This window comes from Alosa pseudoharengus, unplaced genomic scaffold (assembly GCF_046254945.1).
Source record: "Alosa pseudoharengus isolate Yale_2024_CS ecotype anadromous, Long Island Sound unplaced genomic scaffold, YU_APseudo_1.1 YU_APseudo_1.1_scf_9, whole genome shotgun sequence".
NCBI lineage: Eukaryota > Metazoa > Chordata > Actinopteri > Clupeiformes > Clupeidae > Alosa > Alosa pseudoharengus.
In genome coordinates this window covers 6884616-6909615 of record NW_027468881.1, presented here as the reverse complement: position 1 = coordinate 6909615, position 25000 = coordinate 6884616, and the positions used below count along the sequence as shown (strand labels likewise).

Here is a 25000-nt window from a genome sequence, read left to right as displayed (position 1 = left end):
ACCCCAACTCCCCCCCTCTCACTCTCCCTCCTGCGGTCCTCTCAATGGCGCCCTGACATTAATCAAGACAAACCCCATTTGAACTTCTAAGGTGCTCACATCTCCACTTTGATCCAAGGTCAATCGACCCCTCTCTCTATCTCTCTCTCTTTCTCTCTTCTCTCACTCTTTTCTCTCTCTCTCACTCTCTTTTCACTGGCCTATAGTCTCACTTTTTTTCCCCCTTGCTTCCGTTATCCTCTCATCTTCTGCCCCTCATGTCATTTTACACACACACACACACACACACACACACACACACACACTAATACACGTCTTAATGAGACAAATCAGCATCTTAGAGTTGCTAGGCAACGTAAATGAGTGCAGAAAAGCCGAACGTTTAATTGATTCATTAACCCCCTGGTCAGTGCTAAGTGGCCCCCTAGATGAGATGGAGATACCCCTGCAGCATCGTCTCCTCTCCTCCTTTGATTTCTCCGCCTTTCATTGTCCAGCTTTGGGCCGAGAGAGATGCAAATAAGAGTCCATGCAAGGGTGCGTATAATAAGCAGGAAATAGCAAAGACAATGTGCAGGATATGAAGGGAAGCTTCGGACACAAACACACGTCAGCCCACTAGCGCAGTGCCAGTGCTATGACTGGGACTAATCAAGTGGACACATGGACATGTGTCGGAAGCATCTTGCAAATTGTATCTGTTGCTTATCAATGTTGCTTCAAGGCATTTTCTGAGGTGTGAGTGGCCGCAAACACCTGTCTGATTTGCATGTCTATTCGAATCTAAGCAGTGAGTCAGGACAAGAATAATCAGCAACAGCAAACAAACCCTTTGCCGTGCTGCTGACGTTTCTTTTTTTCTCCTCTCTGGAAGCTTTGTCTTTTTTGCGTGCACTCATTTCTTTTATCTCTCTGTCACCATTTTAAACGAGAGAAGAGAACATCCCTCGGCTTGGCGGCGGTGGAGGAAACAGCTGAGACATTTCTCTGGGGCTTAGGATGCTCTCTATCTCTCTCTCTCTCTCTCTCTCTATCTATGTCTCTCTCTCTATCTCTGTCTCTCTCTCTCTATCTATGTCTCTCTTTCTATCTCTGTCTTTCTCTCTCTCTATCTATGTCTCTCTCTCTCTCTATCTCTGTCTTTCTCTCTCTCTATCTATGTCTCTCTCTCTATCTCTGTCTCTCTCTCTCTTTATCTCTGTCTTTCTCTCTCTCTATCTATGTCTCTCTCTCTCTCTCTCCGCTTCTCTCTGTCTTTATTCATCATGGCTGCTCTGCCGCTCTCCTGCCCTTGTCTGTCTCTGGCGGCCATGTGCACCTGCAGCGTGAGCCATCTGCCTTCTTAATGCCTCTCCGCAGGACCATCTCTTTTAATTAGTACTAGTCTCCTCACACTCCCCCTGTCCACATCATACACCTTCATTCACCACTACGGCCATGGAGTAGGCTAGGTATAGTACGTTTGTAGAGGAATATCTTCTTTTTTCGCTCAGGAAATTTCCTCATTATTGAGTACTTTTCTTGTCCACAATGTGTGCATTCCCTTACTCTGTATGTGTTATAGAATGCCAAAATTTACCTTGGGATAAAGCATCTATCTATCTATCTATCTATCTATCTATCTATCACCTGTCTATCTATCTGTCCATTGGTCTGTCTGTCTAAACAACCTCAGTGGTATAGGTAAATGCAGGGTGTTGATGTGGCAAACGGACATTTGCCCGATGACTTCAGTGTTGCTTTACAAGTGTACTGGCCCGTAGCCCAGACTGACCACCCCACGGATGACACTGCTTGTCTCATCTTTTATGCACGTGTAGTGGTTATTGATAGTCCGACGGTCCGGGGGTGAACCGCACATGCATAATTCCTGCAGCTCCTAGAAACTGCCAAAAAAGGCTACTGAAACCACTGATGCCATTATCACCGGGAGATGAAAAATGAGCAGGTCTGGCGTCAGCGTAATGAGCCGGCTATGGGGTGGCAAGCCAAGCGCACAGACAGTGAGTGAAGACAGAATTGGGAATATAGCTCACTGCTGACACTGAGGCCTTATTAATTAACCTACGCTCCAGCTATGAATCAGTCACCCGCTACTACGGCCCACTAACACCTATTAAAGCCCTTTGGCAGTGCCTTCGAATTAAGAGTCATTCAGGAAAAAGTATGTTTTTGTGTGCATATGTGTGTGCTCGTGTGTGTGTGTGTGTGTGTGTGTGTTTGCGTGTGTGTGTGTGTGTGTGTGTGTGTGTGTGTTTGAGCGAAGGCGTATGTGAGAGACCATTTCTGTTATTATGAATGTGCATGTTTGTTAGGGCATACATGTGAATGTGTTCATATCTCTCTGTGACCTTACAATGTATTTGTGGGGATGGAGAGACTGGCTTGACCACTTCAAAGAGACTAAACCCAGGGATGACCGGAGCACTCAGAGAACTTTTTAACTTTTTAATGTGGTGCACAATCGACTGACGTTTCGACGCACTGCGTCTTCCTCAGAGTCAAACCATACTGGTAACATTGCACAGATAATAAAGAACATTCTCCCCTCCCTCTCCCAAGACATTGGTTAGTACAGTAGTAAGGGGTGGGTATTAACAGCAATTACCAGTACGAGCACTCGTAGAAAGAAAAGTAAGCATCAAGTACATCTTTGGTCAGTGTGAATTAGAAATACAAAACAGTCAAAATAAATAAAAATAAAAGATGACATTGTTAGAGAAAACAAGACATAATACTTCATTTAAACCATGGGGGTCAACTGTGTTGAGTGTGTGGATCCAAAACGCTTCTCTTTGAAGTAACATTTTGACAACGTATTTGTGGGGATGTGTGTGTGTGCGTGTTTGGGTGTGTGTGCATTTGTGTGTGTGTTTGTGTGTGTGTGTGTGTCTGTGTGCATGCGTGTGTGTGTGCGTGCGTGTGCATGTGCGTGTGTGTGTGTGTGTGTCAGAGATGGGAAGCAACGAAGTACAAATACTTCGTTACTGTACTTAAGTAGATTTTTCAGATATTTTTACTTTACTATATATTTTTGAGGCGACTTTTACAAAACTGGCTCGTTACTTTAGTTTCAAATAATTTCAGTGGAGTTACCGTTATTATTGTCTGCGTCATCAATAGCGGATGGGAATATACATTGCACTTGACGTACCAAAGATGACTCGACAGATTTGGGAGGCATTCATTCGTGGCAAATCATTGCAGCTTGATGGCAGTAATGTTAACGTTAGCACATAGTAGTATGTCTCAATTAAATTTAGTCAAAAATGCCCTCCTCCTCTCCTCGCCTTTTTCGAACTTCTAGCTGCAGTGTAGCCTACTGTATATCCTTAGCAATAAGTAGATGCAGCATTGGGTCTTAAACAGGGATATAGTGGAGGCTAAACGCAGTTTACCCACCTCTGAAATTTCAGAAATAGTCTATCCACCTCTTATTAAAGTTTATCCACCTCTCAAAAGAGTTTATTCACAAATTACAACTGTTTACATTTAAAAGTCACACTGTATTATCCACAATAACAATATGTACACTCATCAATACCCTATGAACCACTTAATGCCACTTGTATTGTTATAAACATTGGACAATAACCTCCACCATCATCAAACATGTTCTGAATGCCTTTTCTAAAAATCTAACACCGCATGGTGCAGTCCACCTTACCGTGATCACAGAATTCATAGTTATAGTCATAGACTGGCACTCTAGTAACCAGTGTTGCCACAGTTACCTTGAAAAAGTAATCTGATTACTGATTACTGATTACTCCTTTAAAAAGTAACTTAGTTACTTTACTGATTACTTGATTTTAAAAGTAACTAAGTTAGATTACAAGTTACTTTATTAGTTACTTTCAGCAGCTGCCGACAACACCCCCACTGCCTCAACATAAAAATGATAACCGGTTTTGCCAATACTCACTATACTGGAAGTGCATTTTAACAGTAATGTCAACAATGTATAGCAGACATCCCAACCTAACCTACTTAGATACTGAAATTCAGATGTCTAGTCAGTACACCAAATAAGGAAGGCTGATAGAAATTGTGATAGTAAAATATGTAGATTTTGGTAGTTTGGCCTTTTCATGTAGCCTTGGCAACTAGCCATCTAGTATAGGCCTGAGTAATATGCAAATTAAATTACACTTGTTAAACTCATCTCAACAAGTCTTTTGCAATCATTTAACCCGCTGTGAGCAATGCTAAAGTCACTGTTACAAACAGTGCAGTATGCAAGACTATCATTATGTTTTACTCTTATGAGACAATTGGGTACACTTTTGTGTAGTCTGATGTGAAATGGGTCTTAAATGTTCCTTTTTGAGAGGCACTGACTCTGCCATGACGCTCCTGTTCCTAGATACACTGACTAAACTGATTTATTAAGTTCGGGAGAAAAGAGATATTTAAGCCCACCTACACTGAAAACAGGCACACACGCACAACTCCTCTCGCTCTCCCTCTCCGTTGTGCGCGCGTTAAACTCAAGATGCACACGCGATTTGAAGCCCGGTCTGGCTTGCGTGCTCTTGTTCGCTCTAGGTTCCGGGAGATTTTATGTCATTTGCGGGCGTCAGCTATCAATATGTGGGAGACTTCCAAAACTTCGGGAGACTTGGGATGTCTAGCTAGACAGCACTTTGTCGCCAGCACAGAATGTACAATGTACCTTAATGTTGTCATGTTTAGCTGACACAAACTCAAAATAATGACTATAGATAAAATGTGCATCTCTCTCCTCCCTCCATTGTTGTTTACGTTTGTGTCGCCGCATGGTTTTACACGTGAGTTGTCCTCATGCTGAAAACGTGAGCATAGCCTACATGACATTATCCCCGAGACAAGAAGAAAGCAAAGAATATATCTTTTTACTAAGGAAAATGACAAAAATAGTAACGCACAGTGGTTTAGATAAGTAACTTTAATCTGATTACTGGTTTGTAAATAGTAGCGCGTTAGATTACTCGTTACCGAAAAAAGTGGACAAAATAGACTAAGTTACTAAGTAACGCGTTACTGCCATCACTGCTAGTAATATTGTGTGGTCCAGGTACCGTTGCATAAAAAATGGTTGTCATTCACAAGACTACTTTTACTATATACTATATACATATACTTTAAGTACATTTCCAAGCCTGTACTTTGTTACTTTTACTTGAGTAAAGAAGTTAAATCAGTACTATTTTTTAACAAAAGTATTTCTACTTCTACTTGAGTAAGGGAAGTGAGTACTTTTGCCATCTCTGGTGTGTGTGTGTGTGTGCCTGTGTGTATATGGCTCGATGGTGTTTTATGCTCCCAACGTCGTCTTCCAGGCAGCGCTGCCACCGCTGACTTAAAGGCACCTAATCCTAAACCTAACCCCAACCCTAACCCTAACCTTAACCCATGCCTAACCCTAGTGCCTTTCAGGCAGCTCTGCCTTGAAGACAATGTTGAGGGCATAAAACACCAAGAAACTGTGTATATGTGTGTGTGTGTGTGTGTGTGTATGCAGGTGTGTGCCTGTGTGTATTTGGGGTGTATGTGTGGGATTGAAAATAGATGTCCGGAGCAGAGGACGAACAGGACGAGGCTGCAGAGGACTTGTGCGCGAGGGGGAGGCTGGATGGGACTCCACGCCGAGGCTCTGTCACCTCCTGAGTTATGGGACTGGGCGCCCACAACAGGGAGAAGTCATGTCTGACTGATGGGCTCTGTATGCCCACAGGTGTATGCAGGTGTGTGTGTGTGTGTGTGTGTGTGTGTGTGTGTGTGTGTGTGTGTGTGTGTGTGTGTGTGTGTGTGTGTGAGTGTGTGTGTGTGTGTGTGTGTGTGTGTGTGTTTGTATGAAAGAGAGAGAGGGAAGGAGGGAGTGAGAGTTTGTGTGAGATTCTGTGTAAAGGCCATGCTTGTGCATGTGTGTGCAAGTGTGTGTGGTAAACTGTTATGTGTGTGTGTGTGTGTGTGTGTGTGTGTGTGTGTGTGTGTGTGTGTGTTTGTGTGTGTGTGTGTGTGTTGGTACGCAGGTGCTCCTTTACCATTGCAGAGGAAAAGCTCTTGAACACAGTGTACCACTCAATGGCCATGAGTCAGTCTTGCAGTCCAGCATGAACTACAGTTTTAAACAGATTCATCAAGTAGCCCTGTATACACAAACAAAATATGAAAAGCATGAGGGGAAAAAAGAAAATGTCTGATCCTCGACCCCCTGTCAGTATGCTTTGCTTCTAAGGACGGTATTAACATCCAGGCTTTTTAGTTAGTTTAAATGAGATTTCTAATAACAGTCTGTTATTAGTATGCTCTTGTGAAACAGCCCCTGGCTAACTTGGCAGCAGTCATTTTTACTTGGACAAACTTCCCTGTACTCCTCTTCAAAATATTTCTTGTGTTCCTCTGCTTTCTTACCTCCTGCTTTCAGTTTTAACTCGGAGAAAGAGCAACGACCGCAGTTAAATAAACTAGTCTGTCGTATTTCACCACGACTTTCTCTCACAGCCTCTCTGTTGTTGCAGCTTTGTCAGGTTCTTACAAGTGTTTAGTACTCGGACAGTACTGGCACCTTGAGCCAGCGGAGGTGAACATGCAGTTCATGTTGTACCGACAACAGACTGTTATTCGCCCCCCTCTGAAATACATGTTCTTCTAAATTGAAGGTTGTGACTTTCTGTGTGAGCTTTCATAGTTAATGAAGCTCTGACAATCACAGCCATCATTATGAACACACTATAATGAAAAGCAGCTGACCGCCTCTTCCAGCTGCAATGGTTATCCGGTGACGAAGTAGGACTGGTGGTAAATTGTCTATGAAAATTCTTTCTTGGCCCATTTTAATAATTGCCATTACAGCACATGAGATGGTCATTAAGATGGTTCTCATGATCACAGAGCTCTGTGACTGTGCACCTATATCCCATTACACAAGCGCTGGAGCTAGCGGTGATGTAAGCTCAATTATGTCCTCTAGGCTAATCTTATGAAATGGTCCTGGCTTAACACAATTCTAACGCCACTCAAATAACTGATCTGTGTCTATACCCTTGACCTGGGTTTGACCATCTATTCCGGTACGTAATGATTAGATAAGGAACTATATTTTACTGAAACTACATTTTACTTGATAAATTGGTACATTTTATATAATAAATGTGATAAATGAATGTTTAAGGCTATTAAATTGAATCTAAAGGGTCCATTTGGAGACTTGTGGGGTGAAGACATGTAGTTCCAATGAAGATTCCACAGGAATGAGACGACAGAGATTGTACTGAGTCTGGAAATAACACAGAGGCCAAACGGGGGAAAACAAGGCAAACCTTCATAAAGGCAGAGTCAAACATAGACAACTAAAAAAGCATAACAAATGAACCTGAAAAATGTTAGTGGAAACTCTCCAGTTGTAAGTTATGCTTGGGAAAGACAGAAACAAACAGAAATCCTCAGAGTGAGCATTGTGTCTCAAACCTCTTTTACCTCAGAGAGTTCTACACTTGACCTGCAGTCCCTGTTTGATCATTTGAACTTTTCACCAGGTTGCTGCAAAGACATTGAGAACTTGGAAGGAGCCACTTGTGCACACAGACAACTTGACTCTCGCGGCGACTCAAATGTCTCCAACACACCTCCAGGCTTCATGTCGGCCGCAAAGGCCAAGGTCCAACAACCACAACCTGGACCGAGACACGTTCCCTATCAAAACAAACAAAAGAATTTCTGTGACGGCAGGGCATATTTTTCGGTCAATTCCTTTATCATATTTCACTACAACACTTAAGGGGGAAAGCTAAACTGTGAGAGTGTGTGTGTCTGTGTGTGTGTGTGGGTGGGGGGGGGGGGGATCGGTCCTTTTCCAGGGAGCTTCGGAGGACACTTATGATGAGAACTGACACGGCCCCTGCACACTATGAGTGGGGGCTTGACACATTGCCAATACCCTGAGTAAGCTTGAGGGAATCGGCCATTCGTCAATCCGTTTTCCTTGAGCCAGAACCATGTGCACGCCAAATGCGGAGCGCTGCCGTCAGGGCAGAGAGAACCATAGTAAAATGCCTCTCCACTAAACGTTTCGTAAACGCTTGGACGCCACGTGTCTCGGGAGGACAGGCGCTCCGGGCTCTGGTCTCTACTGCGTACTGCATCTGCAGATGTTTTTCACTGCTGCTGGATGAACGCAGTCCCATGAAATAATAACAGTGTTTTTCTTCAAAAAATAAGCGGGTGGGGAAATCAAACAGCATCCCATTACAAATGGGGGTCCCTTGAAAGCTTCCCTTTTTAATCAGCAAACAGCGAACTAGGTGAAGGTGCTCTCAGGCCAATCAATCACTGTAAGCGCCTGATGTAACAAAGGGCTGTGATGGAACTCTGTGCCCTGGCACTCTGGTTCCCTGGAGGGGGCTCTAGCTGTGGTGCTTCGCCTGCCTGCAGCTCTTCTAAAGAGACCATTGCAAAGGTAATTAGAACGGTCGAGACATTTCGACTCAGAGTGCTTAGGGTGGTGGTCTCCTTTGGTAATCCTAATCAGGTGAGAGGATGTGCTGCTCTGCTCTCGTGTCTGCAGCACCCACACTCACACACACACACGCAGACACACACACTCACGCACACACACACACTCCCAGAGCACACACTCCCCCGCACATGCGTGCAACATATACACTTGGCAGTCTGTACTGCGATTTTACTGCTGCAAAGCCTCTGTTGTTCTCTCTCTCTCTCTCCCTCATCTATCTCTCTCTCACTCTGTTGGCCCACCATGTAACCTGGCTCTCTCCATCTTTTTCTCTCCGTTCTCTCCCTCTGTCCTCCCAACACACTCCACTTTTTTCTTTCTGTTACAGCCTCCCTCCCCTACACATACTCCCTTTCTCCTTCTCACCCTATACAACCCTGCCTATACAACTTTGTGTTTCTCTCTCTTTCTCTCTCTCTCTCACTCTCTCTCTCTCTCTCTCTCTCACACTCTCTCTTTCTCTCTCTCTCTCTCTGTCATGGTTTTGTGTAAGCTGGACTTTGAAGTGGTAAAGAAGTGGCTTGATCAGCAGAAGGGGAGACTGCACGGACAGACCCTCTCTGGAGCAGCGACAGCTTGAAAGGGACTGCCAGGCGTTCAGTTCACACACACACACACACACACACACACACACAAAGAGGCAAATACCAGCGTGCTTCAGGGGCACCACACACACTGCCCCCGTGACAAACGATGGCATTCGTTGTGGAAAGGGACATGAGTTAGATAAGCCTGTTGATGCTGACCCGTTTATCCTCGACATCGTCCAGCACAATGGCTGCAAGCAATGCTCAATGGATGCTTGAGAGCTCATTTCAGTGTGTGAACAGGGTTTCTGTATTAACAAGCACTTTACAGTGCTGTGCAGCTTTAGCATGTGAACGTGCAATTAAGATGACTGCAAGGCACAAGGGTGGAAATGACTAAAACCCAACGGCATGTTTTCATTGGCTGTGATGACTGACTGGGGGCTAACACAGAGGTTCTCAAACTCTTTTTTTTGGGGGGGAGGCAAAGGAAAATAGAACTGATCATTCTTTTCAAAATAAATAATTCTATCTATCCTGTCAAAATCACAGGTGTTTGAAACATGTTCACAGGCAGAGCAAGAACATTTTTGTAATGTATATTCATGTCTGACAACGTACCTATGGCAAACCTCCTGTATTTTTAAAGGGCTGCTAGAAATGATTCATTCTAGACCTCAGTGAGTGAACTAGCACTGCCACCACTGATTGCTGCTACACATAAGTTACAATAAAAACAAATGCACTTGTCTCTCAGTTGCTCTGGAACATTTGGATATTCAGTGATAAATGAACAGTATTCCATTAGTGATTCCGCTGTGATTTCTTGCTCTCTCTGCATCTTCTTCAGTCGTGTTTTCAATCAGTCATAATTAAACATCGGTCATCATGTTATGTGTCTGTCAGCCGACAGAAAGAATACAATTATTGAGGCACAAGATGCATGAGAGCGGTGTCTGGCTCTAATGAAACTTCTGAAAAGCAAAACCCCGCACAGCAAACATCACAGGGGAAGGAGGTGGGGTGGCTATTGTTCTTCATCTCATGCTGGACCTTGGAGCTGGGATCACAGACACAGTATATAAATTGTGGCAGGCGCTGCAACCACCCGGAGAGTGGGCATATTTGGGAGAAATATCTTACAGAGACTATTTCTCTACTAATGCTGGATACTCTGCATTACACATAAACAATCAATAAACAAGCTGTCTGCATTCTGTTGACACTTATGAATAGATATTTGGTGTTAGGGTTGGGGCAAAGTTATGAAAAGAAATATCAGGTTCTGTTTGCTGCGAGCTGACAAATATAAACTTAATTTACAAAATGTTTGTCAGTGAATATATGACATTGTGAGAACTCATTTTGCAGCTGGATTTCCAGCTGTGAGCATTTGGCATGACATCACCCATGTAACCAGACTAGTATTGTCAGCGCCTTCCATTACAGATGAATGATACATCTGACAAACAAACAGCCAAGATGGAACATTTAACATTTGGAACAACAGTAGGCCTATGTGGAAAAGTAAAGCCACCAAATAGTTACCATCCAACAGACAGTTTTCTTCTTGCCTTCTCCTCTCCTAATCCTGCCAGTGAGAGGCTACTGGAGTGGTGCATAAAGCCGTGTCTGGACTCAGCCTGACGCAACAGCCTTTGACTTGACTAACGGGCATAGTCATGTGAGGTAGATTAGAATGTAAAAGCTGAAAAGAGAAGATGTGGATATGATGGTTGAGTTCATGCTGGCTGAAATGTCAGCATACCAGTTTGAACTGGCCAGATACACACCCCCCGTATGGCCTTGGTAAACAGATTCTGCAGAGGAGGGAAATCTGTGGTGTTTTGATTGCCTGATGAGAGACTAGCCATTGTTATGATGATGGCCAGTTTATTTCTCCTACAGCTGATGATTATTTATTTATCATAAAATGCTGTCACACTTCAATTTGTGTGTGTGTGTGTGTGTTTGTGTGTGTGTGTGTGCAAAGCTACATACTGTATGTATGCATGTCTGTAGATAACCTGTGTGTGTCAGTTGCTTGTAGCCAATATTTTGCAAGTGTGTGTGTTTAACATGTGGTAATCCAACATAAAGATGGTCACCATCTTTTTAATAAAAAAATAATGCCCTCATTTTTCTAAATTGTGCTATGAGCGCGCAATATAGTAGGCTAGCCTATAATGAGCGCACTGTTTACTAAAATAAGTGCACACTTAATAAGTAAAACAAGCACACAAATGTTTAAATAGAGCGCATAATCTAGTAAAATGAGACCGTGATTTAGTAAAACCAGCACACAATTTAGTCAAATGAGCACATTCTCTCAATATTAAAAAAAAATCTTGCTGTGACACATCCCGAGCTCCGTAAAAATACTATTCTTGTGTTTTACGGTATAGGCTAATATATTCTCTCAGAAGCAGGAAATCTTGAAAGAATTTGTGAAGTGAAGTGAAGTAATAAAGTGTGACCATCTTTATTATTTTGAATTGTTGCAACTTTTGGAAAGCATCCATTGGACAAAAAGAGGGAGAGCAGTGTTTTCCTGAATAGGACATCTACTCTAGTGTCATTGTAGTGAATAGCCTATGTGTAGTTGAATGTAACGTGTGTAAACCTGTAGCATGTGTGTTTGTGTGTGTGTGTGTGTGTGTGGGGGGGGGCTGTGTCTGTGCTTTATGCTATAAGAGTGGCTGGATGTAGCCTAGCCTACCCCCAGTCCTATCAACACACAAACCCCTGCACTTTTAGCGTATGGAGCATAGAGGGAGGTGATTCCGCGCTGATCGAGTCCAGTGGGGGAGGAGGCGGAGGAGGGAGGGGGAAGTAGGTTTACAGCAGTAGTGCCAGCGGTATGCGTTTACTCTGTTCAGTTCAGACCGGACTGTACAGAGTCAGAGTGTAGACCAGCACAGCCAGAAGACAGACAGAAGGGGAGGAAGATGATGATGCTGTCGGATGTGTTTCTGGTTTAAACTCGCCTCCTTCTCTGCAAATATGCCCCAGTACAGTTACACTCGCAGTCCCGCTTAGAGGCAAGGACACTCTTTATATTCCTGTGCCAAAATGTATGAACGACACTTGCTATTGTACATGCGTATCTATCCGACACAAAGTAAACCAACACAAGGTGACCAAGAGGATTGTAGAACCAATTCAACATTCTGGTAAAAAGATAAATTGACACAACGGGACTACTGTGCAGAATGGATGGACTTGCGTCTCTTTTGAACCACTCCAGAAATTGTGGATTATAACCAAGGCGTGGGGTATTTCAGCAGCGAAACATTGTCTACAGGTAAGTTCGGGTTTCGATTTAGTTGTGTACCCATGCTTATTTTGTGACACACACTTTGCTCAAACAAATTGATGTCTATTAATAACAGAAGTCGATGTTGTGTGTGTGAGCAGGTGTGTGTATCCAATGTTTAGTCAGCCCTATATAACATGTGATTTTAGGTGGTTGGCTTGGCAGGATATGGATATGAACGCAAGATTGGTTTATATGCCACTGATAAAATATGACACGGTGTTGTTTATCCATTAATTTATTAAACGGGGACGGGAGAAAAGACCTAAGGCAGCCAAGCAATATGCAAATGTGACTAATTAGGTCCTATTCACAAAAATATCTGCATCTGATTAGTTAAATATTTAATAATGTCGTCTGCTGTGTGATTTAGCGCGTTTGCCAACTTCTGATCTGGTAGGCTATACGGATTTATTTTTCACGTTGCCGTAGTAGTTCAGTATCCATTAATGTTCAGCATGATGCAGGCTTCTTTGGCAAGATTCAAAGGGTAGCCTAATCCTGAATTTTAACACATTTTCTAAATAATCCTTTTAAAGTTCTGAACAACATAGCATAGCCATGTCATATATCGCAAATGTACCGTTTTGAATACAGAAAATATCCTTTAGCTCTCATTTATGGGGGGGGGGGGGGGGACATACCGACAATGGGTAGCAGCCAGGCAGGAACAGTTCAGTGGTCCAATTAATTACGGATTTGACTGCCCTGGTGGTAACGTTTTCAAACAGTGTCCAGCGAAACAAATAGAGCCCCTGCCCTTCGTTATGAGGGCAAACACATAAACGGGCGTATAATGGCTCATTTGGTGACTCAGAAAGCGTTGGGTCAGTCTGTCAACACAGCGGCAACTCTGCTGTGGCGCTGAATGAATGCCACTCCGGACGCGCTCGAAGGCGCAAATTGCGCATGACTGATGCCCTAATCGCAATTGGCAGTTTCCACTTTTCGTTTAATTAGACAATTAAGCAGATTCCTTAAGCGTCCAGCGCCTTGTTATTTATTTCCCAAGGTGGGCCCTGCTTTTTGTTTTAATCACTTCACTGAACAGTTGTGTGAAATTGCATCATTGTCCCATATTGTGGTCGCCTCGGCGAGTTTCACTTTGTATGGCCCAAAATAATAAATTCAGCATACTTAAATAAGGATACCATGATACACATTTTGAATGTCATCAAAATATTCAAAATTGAAACCTGCTTTTGGCTTCGCCCATGCATGTAAATTCTTCGGTAGCTGCAGAACAGGTATGGCATGCATAACAATCTTTTGTCAGGATGTTGTCCAGTTTTGAAAGGGAATGACAAGGCGGCCTATCTTGCATTTAAATGCTCGTTGCCTGAACCACAAGCAGGTAATGAGTTTGTTTCCTTAACGGCATTACCCTCCAAGAGGAAAAAATAGAAATATATTTCGACAAGGAAATAATCAGCATCACAGTAATACCATCAGCAATTTAATTGCACAGCTTTTCATGGTTTATGTTTGAAGACTCCTCAGTTTCGAGCAAGCTAGGTTGATGATTAATTTAGGTCAGAGCCAACCATAGACATTAAAAGGCGACACAGCGTCGAGGTTGCGTCGTGGTGAAGATGTAAACCCTGAAATATATGGCTATGGAGAAGTCATATATGTATGCCTCCATCTTGGCTTGTAAAGGTTGTAGGCCTAGGTGTGCACTAGAATGCTAACAGATTTCCAAAGTCCACTCTTGGTTGAAGGACAAAGACAAAGAGCAACACCCTGCACACCCACACACTGGCCCCACCACGGACAAACCTGATTCATTACATTAAAGGAACATCACAACTGCAGTCTACTCCAGAGTTAAACAACGTGATACCCTTCTCGTCTATGTGCGTCTAATAAGCCAGTCTGACACCCCCTCCCTTACTCTAGTTTAGCATCATTCACTGGAAGTGTGTTAGCCTACACCCAAAAGTGTCCGAATAGAACTCTAAAATGTTCTTATTTACATGCGGTGACTTTTAACCACGCGTAGAAATAAATATGTAACATGAGACACAGTAATTGTAAGTAGATACATACTCTAAACTATATTCTAATGTTGCAAAGCACCATTAATGGCACAGTATCCTCTAATCTAACTCAGGTAAATGGCTTCCAAAGTTCCCCCAAAAGTTGGCGTGTTCCTGTAAGGATAGGTGGGGATGTACTTTACTGATACTGGTGTTGCCTACAAACAAAATCAACATAGTTACTTAATAAAATGACTCTAGTTCAACTAAAGCAAACTGAATATATAGTTTCAAGAAATACACTGCATTGAATTGTGCTCTTTATGCCGCACTAACTAGGAGAGATTCCAATTAAATGCATTACAAAAAGGCATTTCTGTGTAAAGAGTCACTAGAGTGGGAAATGAATCCACAGATTTGGTTGTGTGGGAAATAGCTATTTTCCTCTGTGTCCCAGCAAGAGTTTTGGACAGATCCAAAGTCCATACTCGGATGAGTTCCTCTGCGTGTCCGTGTTCACGTGTGGAATGGAGTGAACCCAGGGACAGTCAACAGCAGTGTATAGCATTTGTTTGGTTAGTCCTTCAAGGGAAAATAATGTTGTTTTTATAGCTCATGAAGGCGTGTGCGTAGAGAGAGAGAGACATAGAGAGAGACTGAGAGAGAGAAAGAGAGAGAATGAGTGAGAGAGAAAGAGCAATATATCTGATGTTGTAATCCCTCGGAAGCGTCAGAAAGAGCTTGTTTGCGCAAGAGTGGTTTGTTTTTATAAAAAAGGTATGTCACTGGGTGTAATGTCTCCATTACCTTTGTGTAAATGGGGTCATTTGCAGCACTGAGTGTAACTGTCTGAGTACTTTAATATGTTCTCCAGCAGTTCTCCACACAATTAATTCTGATGTCCCGGCACACAGAATTCCACATTTGAACATATATGCACTCTCTCTTTCAAAGTCACAGGCACACATACACACACACACACACACACACACACACACACACACACACACACACACACACATCCCTCACACTCAGGTACTCTCTTTTATACAGATACATAAGTCCCTTTTGCACTGTGGAACTTTTTGCAGTTCCTAGAACATACAGTTCCTAGAACCCCTAATTTTGTGGATTCGGACAGCGTGGAACTGGGGAGTATTGAGTTCCTCTGACCGCAGTTCCTATAACTAGCTGCTCCCTTGGGGAGGGTCTTTTCCCTGCACATAGGAACCGTGAATGATGTACATGCCAACTTGGCCTGATACCATGAGCCTCTAGCTTGTCAATAAACTTCAGTAGCCAGTAACTAAATAACAATGTTCTCTGTTTCATTGTACTATGTTCATGTAATAATTGAGTTGCTAACGTGTGTTAAGCAAGCTTGTGCAACATTCCAGAATTGAATTGAAACTGGCTCTTAAATTCCAATTAAATTCTTGAATTTCCCTTGCATTTCAATTGAGGTAGCAAACAGGAAGCAGAATTGCAATTCTAATTGTTCACAACCCTGGTGTTAAGTAATCTCAGTGTTCCTACTGTGTGCGAATGCAAACAGAAAAAAAGCCCTAAAAACTGTGTATTTTTAGGGATAGCCTCTCCAGTTAGTTAGTAGTTAATAGAACTGTGTTCTTAGAATTATTGTGTCAGAATGCGCCTATGGACACACACACTTCTATAAACGGACACTCACAAAAACACCTATCCACCCACACACACATTCACACCCTCACACACCTCTATTCAGCGGTGCTCTCTCTCTAAAAAAGATACAGACACACGCACACACACCCAGAATGAGTCTTTCACAGATAGAACCAGACCAGGTGCTGCAATGACATGCCAAAGTTACTAACACTCACGAGGAACATCACCATGAAAACGCGTCCAGCGGCAGGAACCGCAACAACTGACCACAGCCCCGAGGCCTGATGGTGTTACACCGCCTCCACGCTGACAGGCTGGCTGTCAGACGCAGTCCAAAGACCAACACAGATGTCAGGCTAATCCAAGGACCTTAAGTCCTAATGGGGGAAAAAATCTACTCTCAGAGCAGGATAGCTGAGGAGGGGATGTGACGGGAGGAAGTCTTCTCCTGCTGCTGCAGACGCAGGTGGGGAGACTGACCCAGATAACCACAGCCAACTCCAGGCCAGAACTACAGTACCTCAGATTTGGCACAAAACAGGCCCATGTTTGCTTTGTTGTTTATTGATTTGTTGATTTGTTTACTCTTCAGGTACTGATCTCATGATATAGAAAAGGCTTTTTAAACTATACGTTTTATCATCCTCTGACCTGTGCTCATTGGGGACCTTGAATACATCGGTCTAGATTGGACTGGTCTTTTTCATTTGGATGCTCTCCTGCCTTTCAAGAGCACAAACTACTCACTTACTCACTATCTACTACTACTACTACATAAACACAAACAGAGTGCTATTTGGTCATTACCTCTGTTTCCAGGAAGGAGGAAAGAGGAGCGAAAAGGAGAAAGACAAGTTGAACATTAAAGAGGAGAACTGTGGAACTGGGTTAGGCAAACAGCGAGAAGTAACAGAGATAGAGTGTGAGAGATTGGTGGATCATTCATGTGGGTCTTTTGTGGAGAAATAAAACTCTCTCTCTTTCTCTCCCTCAAAAACACACAGTATACAAAGTCAGCATTTATGTGTTGCCTCACAACACTCCTAAATTATCCAATGTGAAAATAAATAGGAGTCATGAGATAAAGCCATCTTTATCAGCTCTCTGATGCCGCAAGAGCATTATACAGCCGGTAAGTCTGGGCCTCTTCCAGACCGTACCAAACCGGTCCCTGTGTCAGCTATTCATTTGGTCTAGTGTTGCATTTTTCTGACATCAGTTAACATGTGCCTTTAGCCGGAGATATGACGGTGGTCCCTTTTACCTCATCTATTTTACTTGTAGAGAGGTTTTGTGTGTGTGTGTGTGTTTCTCATTAGTGGAAACATAGCCATCGTGTTTCGCACGCCATCAAAGTGACAACACAATCAAGCATTACATGGAAGCAGGGTAGGAGTTGGAGAGAAGAAAGCACCAGATGTTAGACAAGATGTTGTACAACCGGTCAAATATCCTCCTCACATGCATGCACGCAGACATACACACACTCACACACACACACAAACTTAAACACAGTATACACACTCTCACGCATGTACAGTGTACACTACACACACACACACACATTGTCCACCCCTTGCTTTCTTCTCTCTCCTCTCCCTCCATCCTCCCTGTTTAAAAGTGTCTGTTGTTGTTGTGGAGAGAGTTGTTGAGGTGTGATTTGCCCTGCTGTGATGCATTCCTGAAAAGTGTTTTCAGATGGAGGATTAGTCCCCCTCCTGCCGGGCCTACTTCCCCCAGCACACTCCCCCCCCACCCCCAACATCCCTAGCATAGCTCATTGAGCAGCTTAGTACGGTGGGGGGCTCCCTCTGCACTGTGATGACCTGGCCGAGCTGTCTCCTACCCAGATGTCTCACCCCAGTGCCCAGCTACCCTCCAGTGCCCATGCGTTATGTCATACACACACACACACACACACACATACACACACACACACACTTGCACACGCGCACACACACACACACCACACACACAAACACACACACACACACACACCACACACACACACACACACACACACACACACACACACACACACACACACACACACACACACACACACAGCTCTTCAGGTCCTAATCTATCACTCATATTTCAGCTCAAAGCAGGTGTGAAGGGAGGAGGAAGGATAGAATGTTTGTGAGGAGAATAACAGGAAGTCTTTTCTCGCTCTGGGGACTCGGAGGCGAAAACAAATGCGAAGTGTCTCTTGCAGAATGAGGAATCTTAGGGGTTGATATTCATTTGGAGTGGCATAAATGAGGAGTGTTAGTTGATATTCATGTTTGGAGTGTTGTGAATGAGGAATGGGGATGTCTAGGACTGGGAGGCAAAGAGAGATGCTGAGGCGTTGACGGATGTCCACTTTGGAGTGAGGCTGGCTGATCCAGCTGATTTAGAGATGAGCCCGGCTCTGGACGGTGCAGATTGTTTAAGTGGCTTGTCACTCTGCTGATGGATATGCATAAGCAGTAGTGGGTCTAGAACAAGATGAATAGCTGAGGTTTGCATTTGTCTTTCAGACATTTATTATTTCTTGGAAATATTAACGTCTGCCTGTCTGTCTTCGTATCTAAAAAAATTCATATATATGTTATATATTTTACATATTTTAAAAGTTAACATGGAAAGGAGCTTCCATAATAATCACAGGTGTTAGCAAAAAGCCAGTTGTATCAGTATAAAAATAAATGCGCAGAACATTAAACATTAAAAGCCCAATTATTATATTTTGTAAGTCTCCCTACTGTAAGAAATGCTGTATTTAGGGGCAGCCGTGGCCTACTGGTTAGCGCTTCGGACTTGTAACCGGAGGGTTGCCGGTTCGAACCCCGACCAGTAAGAACGGCTGAAGTGCCCTTGAGCAAGGCACCTAACCCCTCGCTGCTCCCCGAGCGCCGCTGTTGTAGCAGGCAGCTCACTGCGCCGGGATTAGTGTGTGCTTCACCTCACTGTGTGTTCACTGTGTGCTGAGTGTGTATCACTAATTCACGGATTGGGATAAATGCAGAGACCCTCACGGGATCAAAAGAGTATATATACTTGCTGTATGAGGAGCAGAGAAAGTAAATTAGGAAGAAGGAAAGGAGAAGGAGATGAGGAGTGAGAGAAGGAGAGGATTAGGGAAGGAGTGCAACAGAGAGAGAGAGAGAAGAGGGGGGCGAACGACAGAGCAGCTTTTCACCATGGGGGCCTCATGCATCCCCCTCTCACATCTGAGCATCCGTCTGACTTCTGACCTGCAGGGAGGAAATCGTGACAGTCCTGCTTTTACAGTGCCCTGTGCTGACCCTGTGCTTCTGTTTGTGTGGACGTGTGTGTGTGCGTGCGTGCTTGCGTGCGTGCGTGCATGTGCGTGTGTGTGTGGATTTGTGTACATGGAGCATCTGTGTCTGTGTGTATGTACATTTCTGTTTGTGTGTATGTGTAATTGTATGGATTTTCATACACAAATGTTTGTGTGTGTGTGTGTGTGTGTGTGTGTGTGTGTGTGTGTGTGTGTGTGTGTGTGTGTGTGTGTGTGTGAGTTAGAATTCAGAATAAATGGTCCTTGGTAGAGGCTGGGAACAGTGAAGTCAGGTCAGAGTGCTGCAGTTGTTGCTGTTTTGTTTTCTTGGCCTTTTTTGCCTTAGATTAGTCGTTATAAAAATCACATTGGTATCACAAGGTATTTTCAAGTTGCTAGAAAGCTCCCTGTAGGAGTTTCACTTTTTGCTCTGCTTCACTTTTTGCTTTCCTTTATTTATCTCAAGATGGAGCAACACGGGTCTGCGGTTGTCTGCAAGGGCCCAATAAAAAGTATTTTATTGTCTATAAATATACTTATCATTCCTTTTGATCTCTTCTCCCAGCCTCCCTGTTCTTTTTTTTCAATAACTTTATTTAACTCATTCTAAAAATCAATGGCACTGTTTAACAAGGTAAAAGTGTGTGGATACACTGTCTTTTAACACAAATTTTGTGTCCGAAACCTCTTTTTTGTTTGGCTACTTGTCCCATTTATTTGCATATAATACTGAAATCTCTATGCTCAGGGTTTGACTAGAAACCTCAAAGGCTTTGATTCCTTCCACACTGAGACATAGTCATGGCATTAAATCACATTAATGAGTGAGACCAATCAGTGTAATCAAGTACATAAAGTGAGTATAGCATTAAAAAGCCCTCAGGATAAAAAAGTGTCTCATGATGCAGCGAGAATTTGGAGGGAAGGGGGATCGATCTAAGGCTAGATGGGAGCTGTGTTAAAAAGCAGTACACATATTTAGGCCACAGAAATGGCGAGGCAATCAGTAATCTTTTCAAGTTGAACACACTTATCATCTGTTGCTGTAGGGACGTTGGGAAGGGAGTCAATGAGAATGACAGGAGGATTTACTGAAGACTCACAAAGAGAGACAGAAGGAAGCGGGAAGAGTGGACCACGCTTGTCCGAGCGCTGGTAATTAATGATGTTACTGTGAGCGATGAGGGAAAGTCATGGATCATGACAGATCTGGTGATGTAATGACCGGAAAGAAATTTTGGATACAAATGACTCTGGCAAGCATGTGTTTCCTTTTCTCATATGTAATATATACAGAACAAAGGAACACAAGCAAGAGCACACAAATCCAGCTCTCACAGACTAATAAACACAGGAACAAACAGAGAGGGGAGAACACAAACACAGAGATGGCCCTCAATCATAAAGATAAACACAAATACACAAGAGCCACTTCACTGCTCTGCCTTATTGGCCCCATGCAGGAAGCTGACTGATTGGTGGTAGAGACATGCTGTTTTGGTTGTCAGAAATCAAAACCTTTTCAGACCAAATATAATGTTAATGCTGTAATTTATTTGCTGACTTTTTTTCAAGGTTTTTCTCATCCAAAATAAAAGTTTTGAATGGTGCCTCAAACTTGTTCTGACAGAATTATTATTGCTAATAATTTTATTCTGACAGAACAATGAACAGATAATGTTTGCTATTGTCTTTCATTGTGCGCTCAGAGATATATTATTTTTGTAAAGCTGGTTACAAACCCAACTCAAGCCATTTTTATTCTTCACATTAAAAATAAAGACGGTTAACAACAAAAGAAAAGAAAATAATCAATCCAATGATTCATGAGATAAAGAAAGTCTTGCAAGCTGTTTCCTCTCACTATCCTGTGAGGCGTTTGCATTGTAACAAATGTTTCATAACATTGTTCGCTGTCCACTCCAGTCCAGTCATCATTACTGGTCCCTCCCCTTAGAGGCCCGTCTCTCCACACCCGACCCCTCTCTCTCTGTTTCTCGGCCAGTCTCCACACCCTTCCTTCCTCTAACCTCGGACTTTGCTCTCTCCTTCCTCGCCCCCTCTGTCTCACACATAGACATACACACACGCACACACACACACACACACACACACACACCCTTCCCATTTTTCCCTTCTCCTGCTCATCCTATTCCCATTCCTCTCCACAGCCCCGACCCCCTTTATAACATTCCATCCCATCACTGCGTGCGTCTTCATTCACGCAACCAGAGGTGTTGGCCTCCAGTATGATCCCAAGGGGACAATTCTGGGATTTTCACTTTAATCGTTTTTTAATGATGCTTATTTTTAAAGTGGACACTGGATGTTTGTCTGACATGACAGAAATAACGTTATCTTGATGAGGGCCTTAGAAATGCACAAAACGGAGGGGGAGGTGCGGTGGGTGGGCGGGTGCAAGAAGCAAGTCAACAACGGAAATGAATTTAAGAAGGGAAGACAGGGTGACAGGGCAGAAATATGGGCTTACGGGGGGGGGGAGTGAGAGCAACTATGGAAAAGGAAGAAAAGGATAAGTATGGAATTTGATCACTTTGCAAAAAGAAAAGCATGAGAAGGGAAAGAAAAAGGAGAGGAGACAACGTCAGCAAGCGTTACAGCGAGATGCGCACAGACACAGGAGGGTGAGAGTGTGTCAACAGCACTGACATGCCAAGATAAGCTATGAGAAAATAACCACGGCGCGATCAAGGGATTCTCATCACGTACACATTTATGCAAACTCCTTCCTGTTCATTGTATCACAGATAGAAACACACACACACACACACACACACACACACACACACACACACACACACACACACATTCAGCAGCTATAGCTGCTTGAACAAATGCTGTGTAAGTTGCTTTTTGATCTCACAGAACTCTGAAAATGTTCAAGAGCAGATCACGAAGCTAATTAATTCACAGTTTGGTTGAGGAAACCCAGAATCGCTCTAATGAGAGTTTAATGGGCAAAAACAGCAGCCTTTGTAAATACAAACCCAGCCGCAAGTCAAAAGTGGGCAAATATTTAACATTGTCTTGAGGATGGAGGAGATAGCCTCCTGGGGCTGTACCAGTTTCTTATCAGAATATGGCGCAGATATGGGGCAAATATGGGGCCAGGCCGTCCTATTCCTGTCCCCTGCTGTTGAGTCTGGCCAACACCAGCGCTGTGCTGTGCTGTGGGCGTTTTTTGGAGTGGACCTGTCATTGTCTCTTCCTGCTTACTCATCCAGCCTACACACGCGCCCTTGTTCCCAGGCCACTGCCGTGACTGTCCCCGCGCCCTCTCCTGGGAAATGGATTTGGGTCGATCCAATCTCACCGGCGGGGGTGGCGACCCCCTGCTGCTGTCGGACCCCCTCTTCCAGGATCACACCAACCTGAGCAGCAGCTACGCGGGCGGAGGCGCCTTCTTCTGGCTGGTGCCGCCGGAGAACGGCACCTGGAGCACGGCCGGGCCCACGCTCCACCCCGTGGTGCCGCCCAGGATGCGGGACCTGGCACTGGCCCGGGCTGAGATTGGGGTGCTGGGGCTGGTCCTGGCGCTGACCACCCTGGGCAACGGCTTCGTCCTGTGGGTGCTGCTGCGGAGGAGGAAGCACCACGCGCCCATGCACTTGTTCATGGTCAACCTGTGCGTGGCCGACCTGGTGGTAGCCTTCTTCCAGGTGAGTCGACACAGAGAGCTCTCTGCCGGTGGAAAGAACTGGGTGTGTATGCCTGCATATATGTACACACATGACACACACAGACACACACAATGTAACTAATTTCCCTTCTGTGTAAGTAATGGGCGTGCACATACACGCACGCAGTCATTCATACACACACACACTCAGCTCGTCACTCATTCAAAAACATAGAAATTGAAAATCAACATATTTGAGAAGGGTGGGACTCGTACATGTTAAGAGTCAGCTAAGCCTTATGTAATTGTAATGACCTAGTATACACGTCCTTTTCTGTTGTTACTATAAATAAGTCATACAAAAAGACTGTATTACACAAGGTCATTTAGACAGTAGGACTGCATGTAACCAGTACCTTTGCACAGGTGGTAGAGATTCCCTGCACAAGTCTGAATGTCTGATACACCTGTGTGAAACTCCTTTGCACAATTCTTTAATCAGCAATCATGCATTATCCATAAGAGATGCCATGTCTGTTCTGTGTTGCTACAGTATTTGCAAGTAGGCTATGGATCTAAGGCACATTTAGAGAAATTATTGTATAGCCTATTTAGTGAAGAAAACAGTACAAAAAGTGTTCACTGTAGGTCTATTTTGATGAAAAATGACAAGTTGTAGTTACATCTTGGGAGGAATGAATACAATTATTTTTTATTCAGCAGTCTTTTCAGTTTTTTCTGATACCAGAAAAATGAGAAAGAAATGGAACAGACATAGCAAAAATGCTCATTTTGAGAACTATATTTTGCATTTTGTTGTCCAGTGTGTAATGATTGATTGGAATCACACAGTGATTTGACGACCGTTTGATGACAGGACAGCAAAATGTGTCATTTTGGCCAGAGTGCTTTTGTTCAGACATGGGTGTTAACTGTTTTGAGAATGTCATGTCAGAGTTGACACAAGCATCAAAACGATCAAGAAAAACTGTAATAGACAACAAATAGACAACACAGTATGAGGTAATGCTATGAAACGGTCTTTTACCTCAAACCATACTGACACTGATTCTGTTGATCCTTTGTTTTAAGGGGTCCATATTATTTTATAACATCAATATCAAAGGATGAAATCTACCCTGATGTCTAGGTCATGGGTTTTAGTCCCCTCATACTCGAAGTTGCTTCCATTGTATAATCCTAATTCAGTTTGCAGGGAATAAACGCATCAGGGCGATGGGATTGTGTACAGCCTTTTTCATTGTCTAATGTGCACGACTGTGCGTCAGAGGAGATAAATGGCCAAATAAAATCAAAACGAAGCTAAATGTAATCAAGAGAAACTTCTGGCAGTCTGGCATCTCTTTGGCTTGGATCAGAAATGAGCTGAATCCAATAAGAAATGTGCGTAATTAAATGATTCCTCTGGCATTGTGCTCACTAAGTCTCCCACAACACACACACACACACACACAACACCTGGACGCAGAACCGGTCTCTCAGGTGCTGATTCTTGTGATCTTTCTCCAATCCCCCCCCCCCCCCACACACACACACCCCAACCTCTCTCGAACTCCCCCAAACCCCCACCCTTGCCTCCACCTCCTATCTCCTAAAAACAGGTCCTTCCGCAGCTGGTATGGGACATAACGGAACGCTTCCAGGGCCCAGATGCCCTGTGCCGCTCGGTCAAGTATCTCCAGATCGTGGGCATGTTCGCCTCGTCCTACATGATCGTCGCCATGACGGTGGACAGGCACTACGCTATCTGCTGCCCTCTGCAGGCGTACCGTGGTGGCGTGCCCTCCAAATGGAACACCCCCATCATGGTGGCCTGGGGACTGTCCCTTGTGCTCAGTCTGCCCCAGGTAAGGCTCATGCACTGTACTCTCTCAGCACTGGATGAGGCTGGAAGCTGCACTTAACAGCCTACACATGTATTCTAAGGATGTCACTTCAGTCGTTGTAATTTGCATTATCCCTAAGCCACCACATAGATGTCCTGGGTCCATGTTATGTGGTAATAGCACACATCTCTTGTATAGTGACCCCAAGCCTCCTTCAGTTAACCAGAGTGGTTGTCCATGCCTTCCACTGTCAAAAAG

General features: G+C 43.8%; 1 protein-coding gene across 2 annotated transcripts in view; it reads left to right on the top strand.

Annotated features, from left to right (window-relative positions):
* Positions 1–11932: 11932 nt before the first annotated feature.
* avpr2ab (arginine vasopressin receptor 2a, duplicate b) overlaps positions 11933–25000 on the top strand; it is a 21381-nt gene continuing 8313 nt past the window's right edge. For both annotated transcript variants that reach the window (XM_076276303.1, XM_076276302.1), the window contains exons 1-3: positions 11933–12331; positions 22526–22935; positions 24518–24763. In XM_076276303.1, coding sequence (XP_076132418.1) covers positions 22564–22935; positions 24518–24763 — 618 coding nt within the window. In that variant the 5' untranslated portion in view covers positions 11933–12331; positions 22526–22563. The remainder of the gene's footprint in view (positions 12332–22525; positions 22936–24517; positions 24764–25000) is intronic.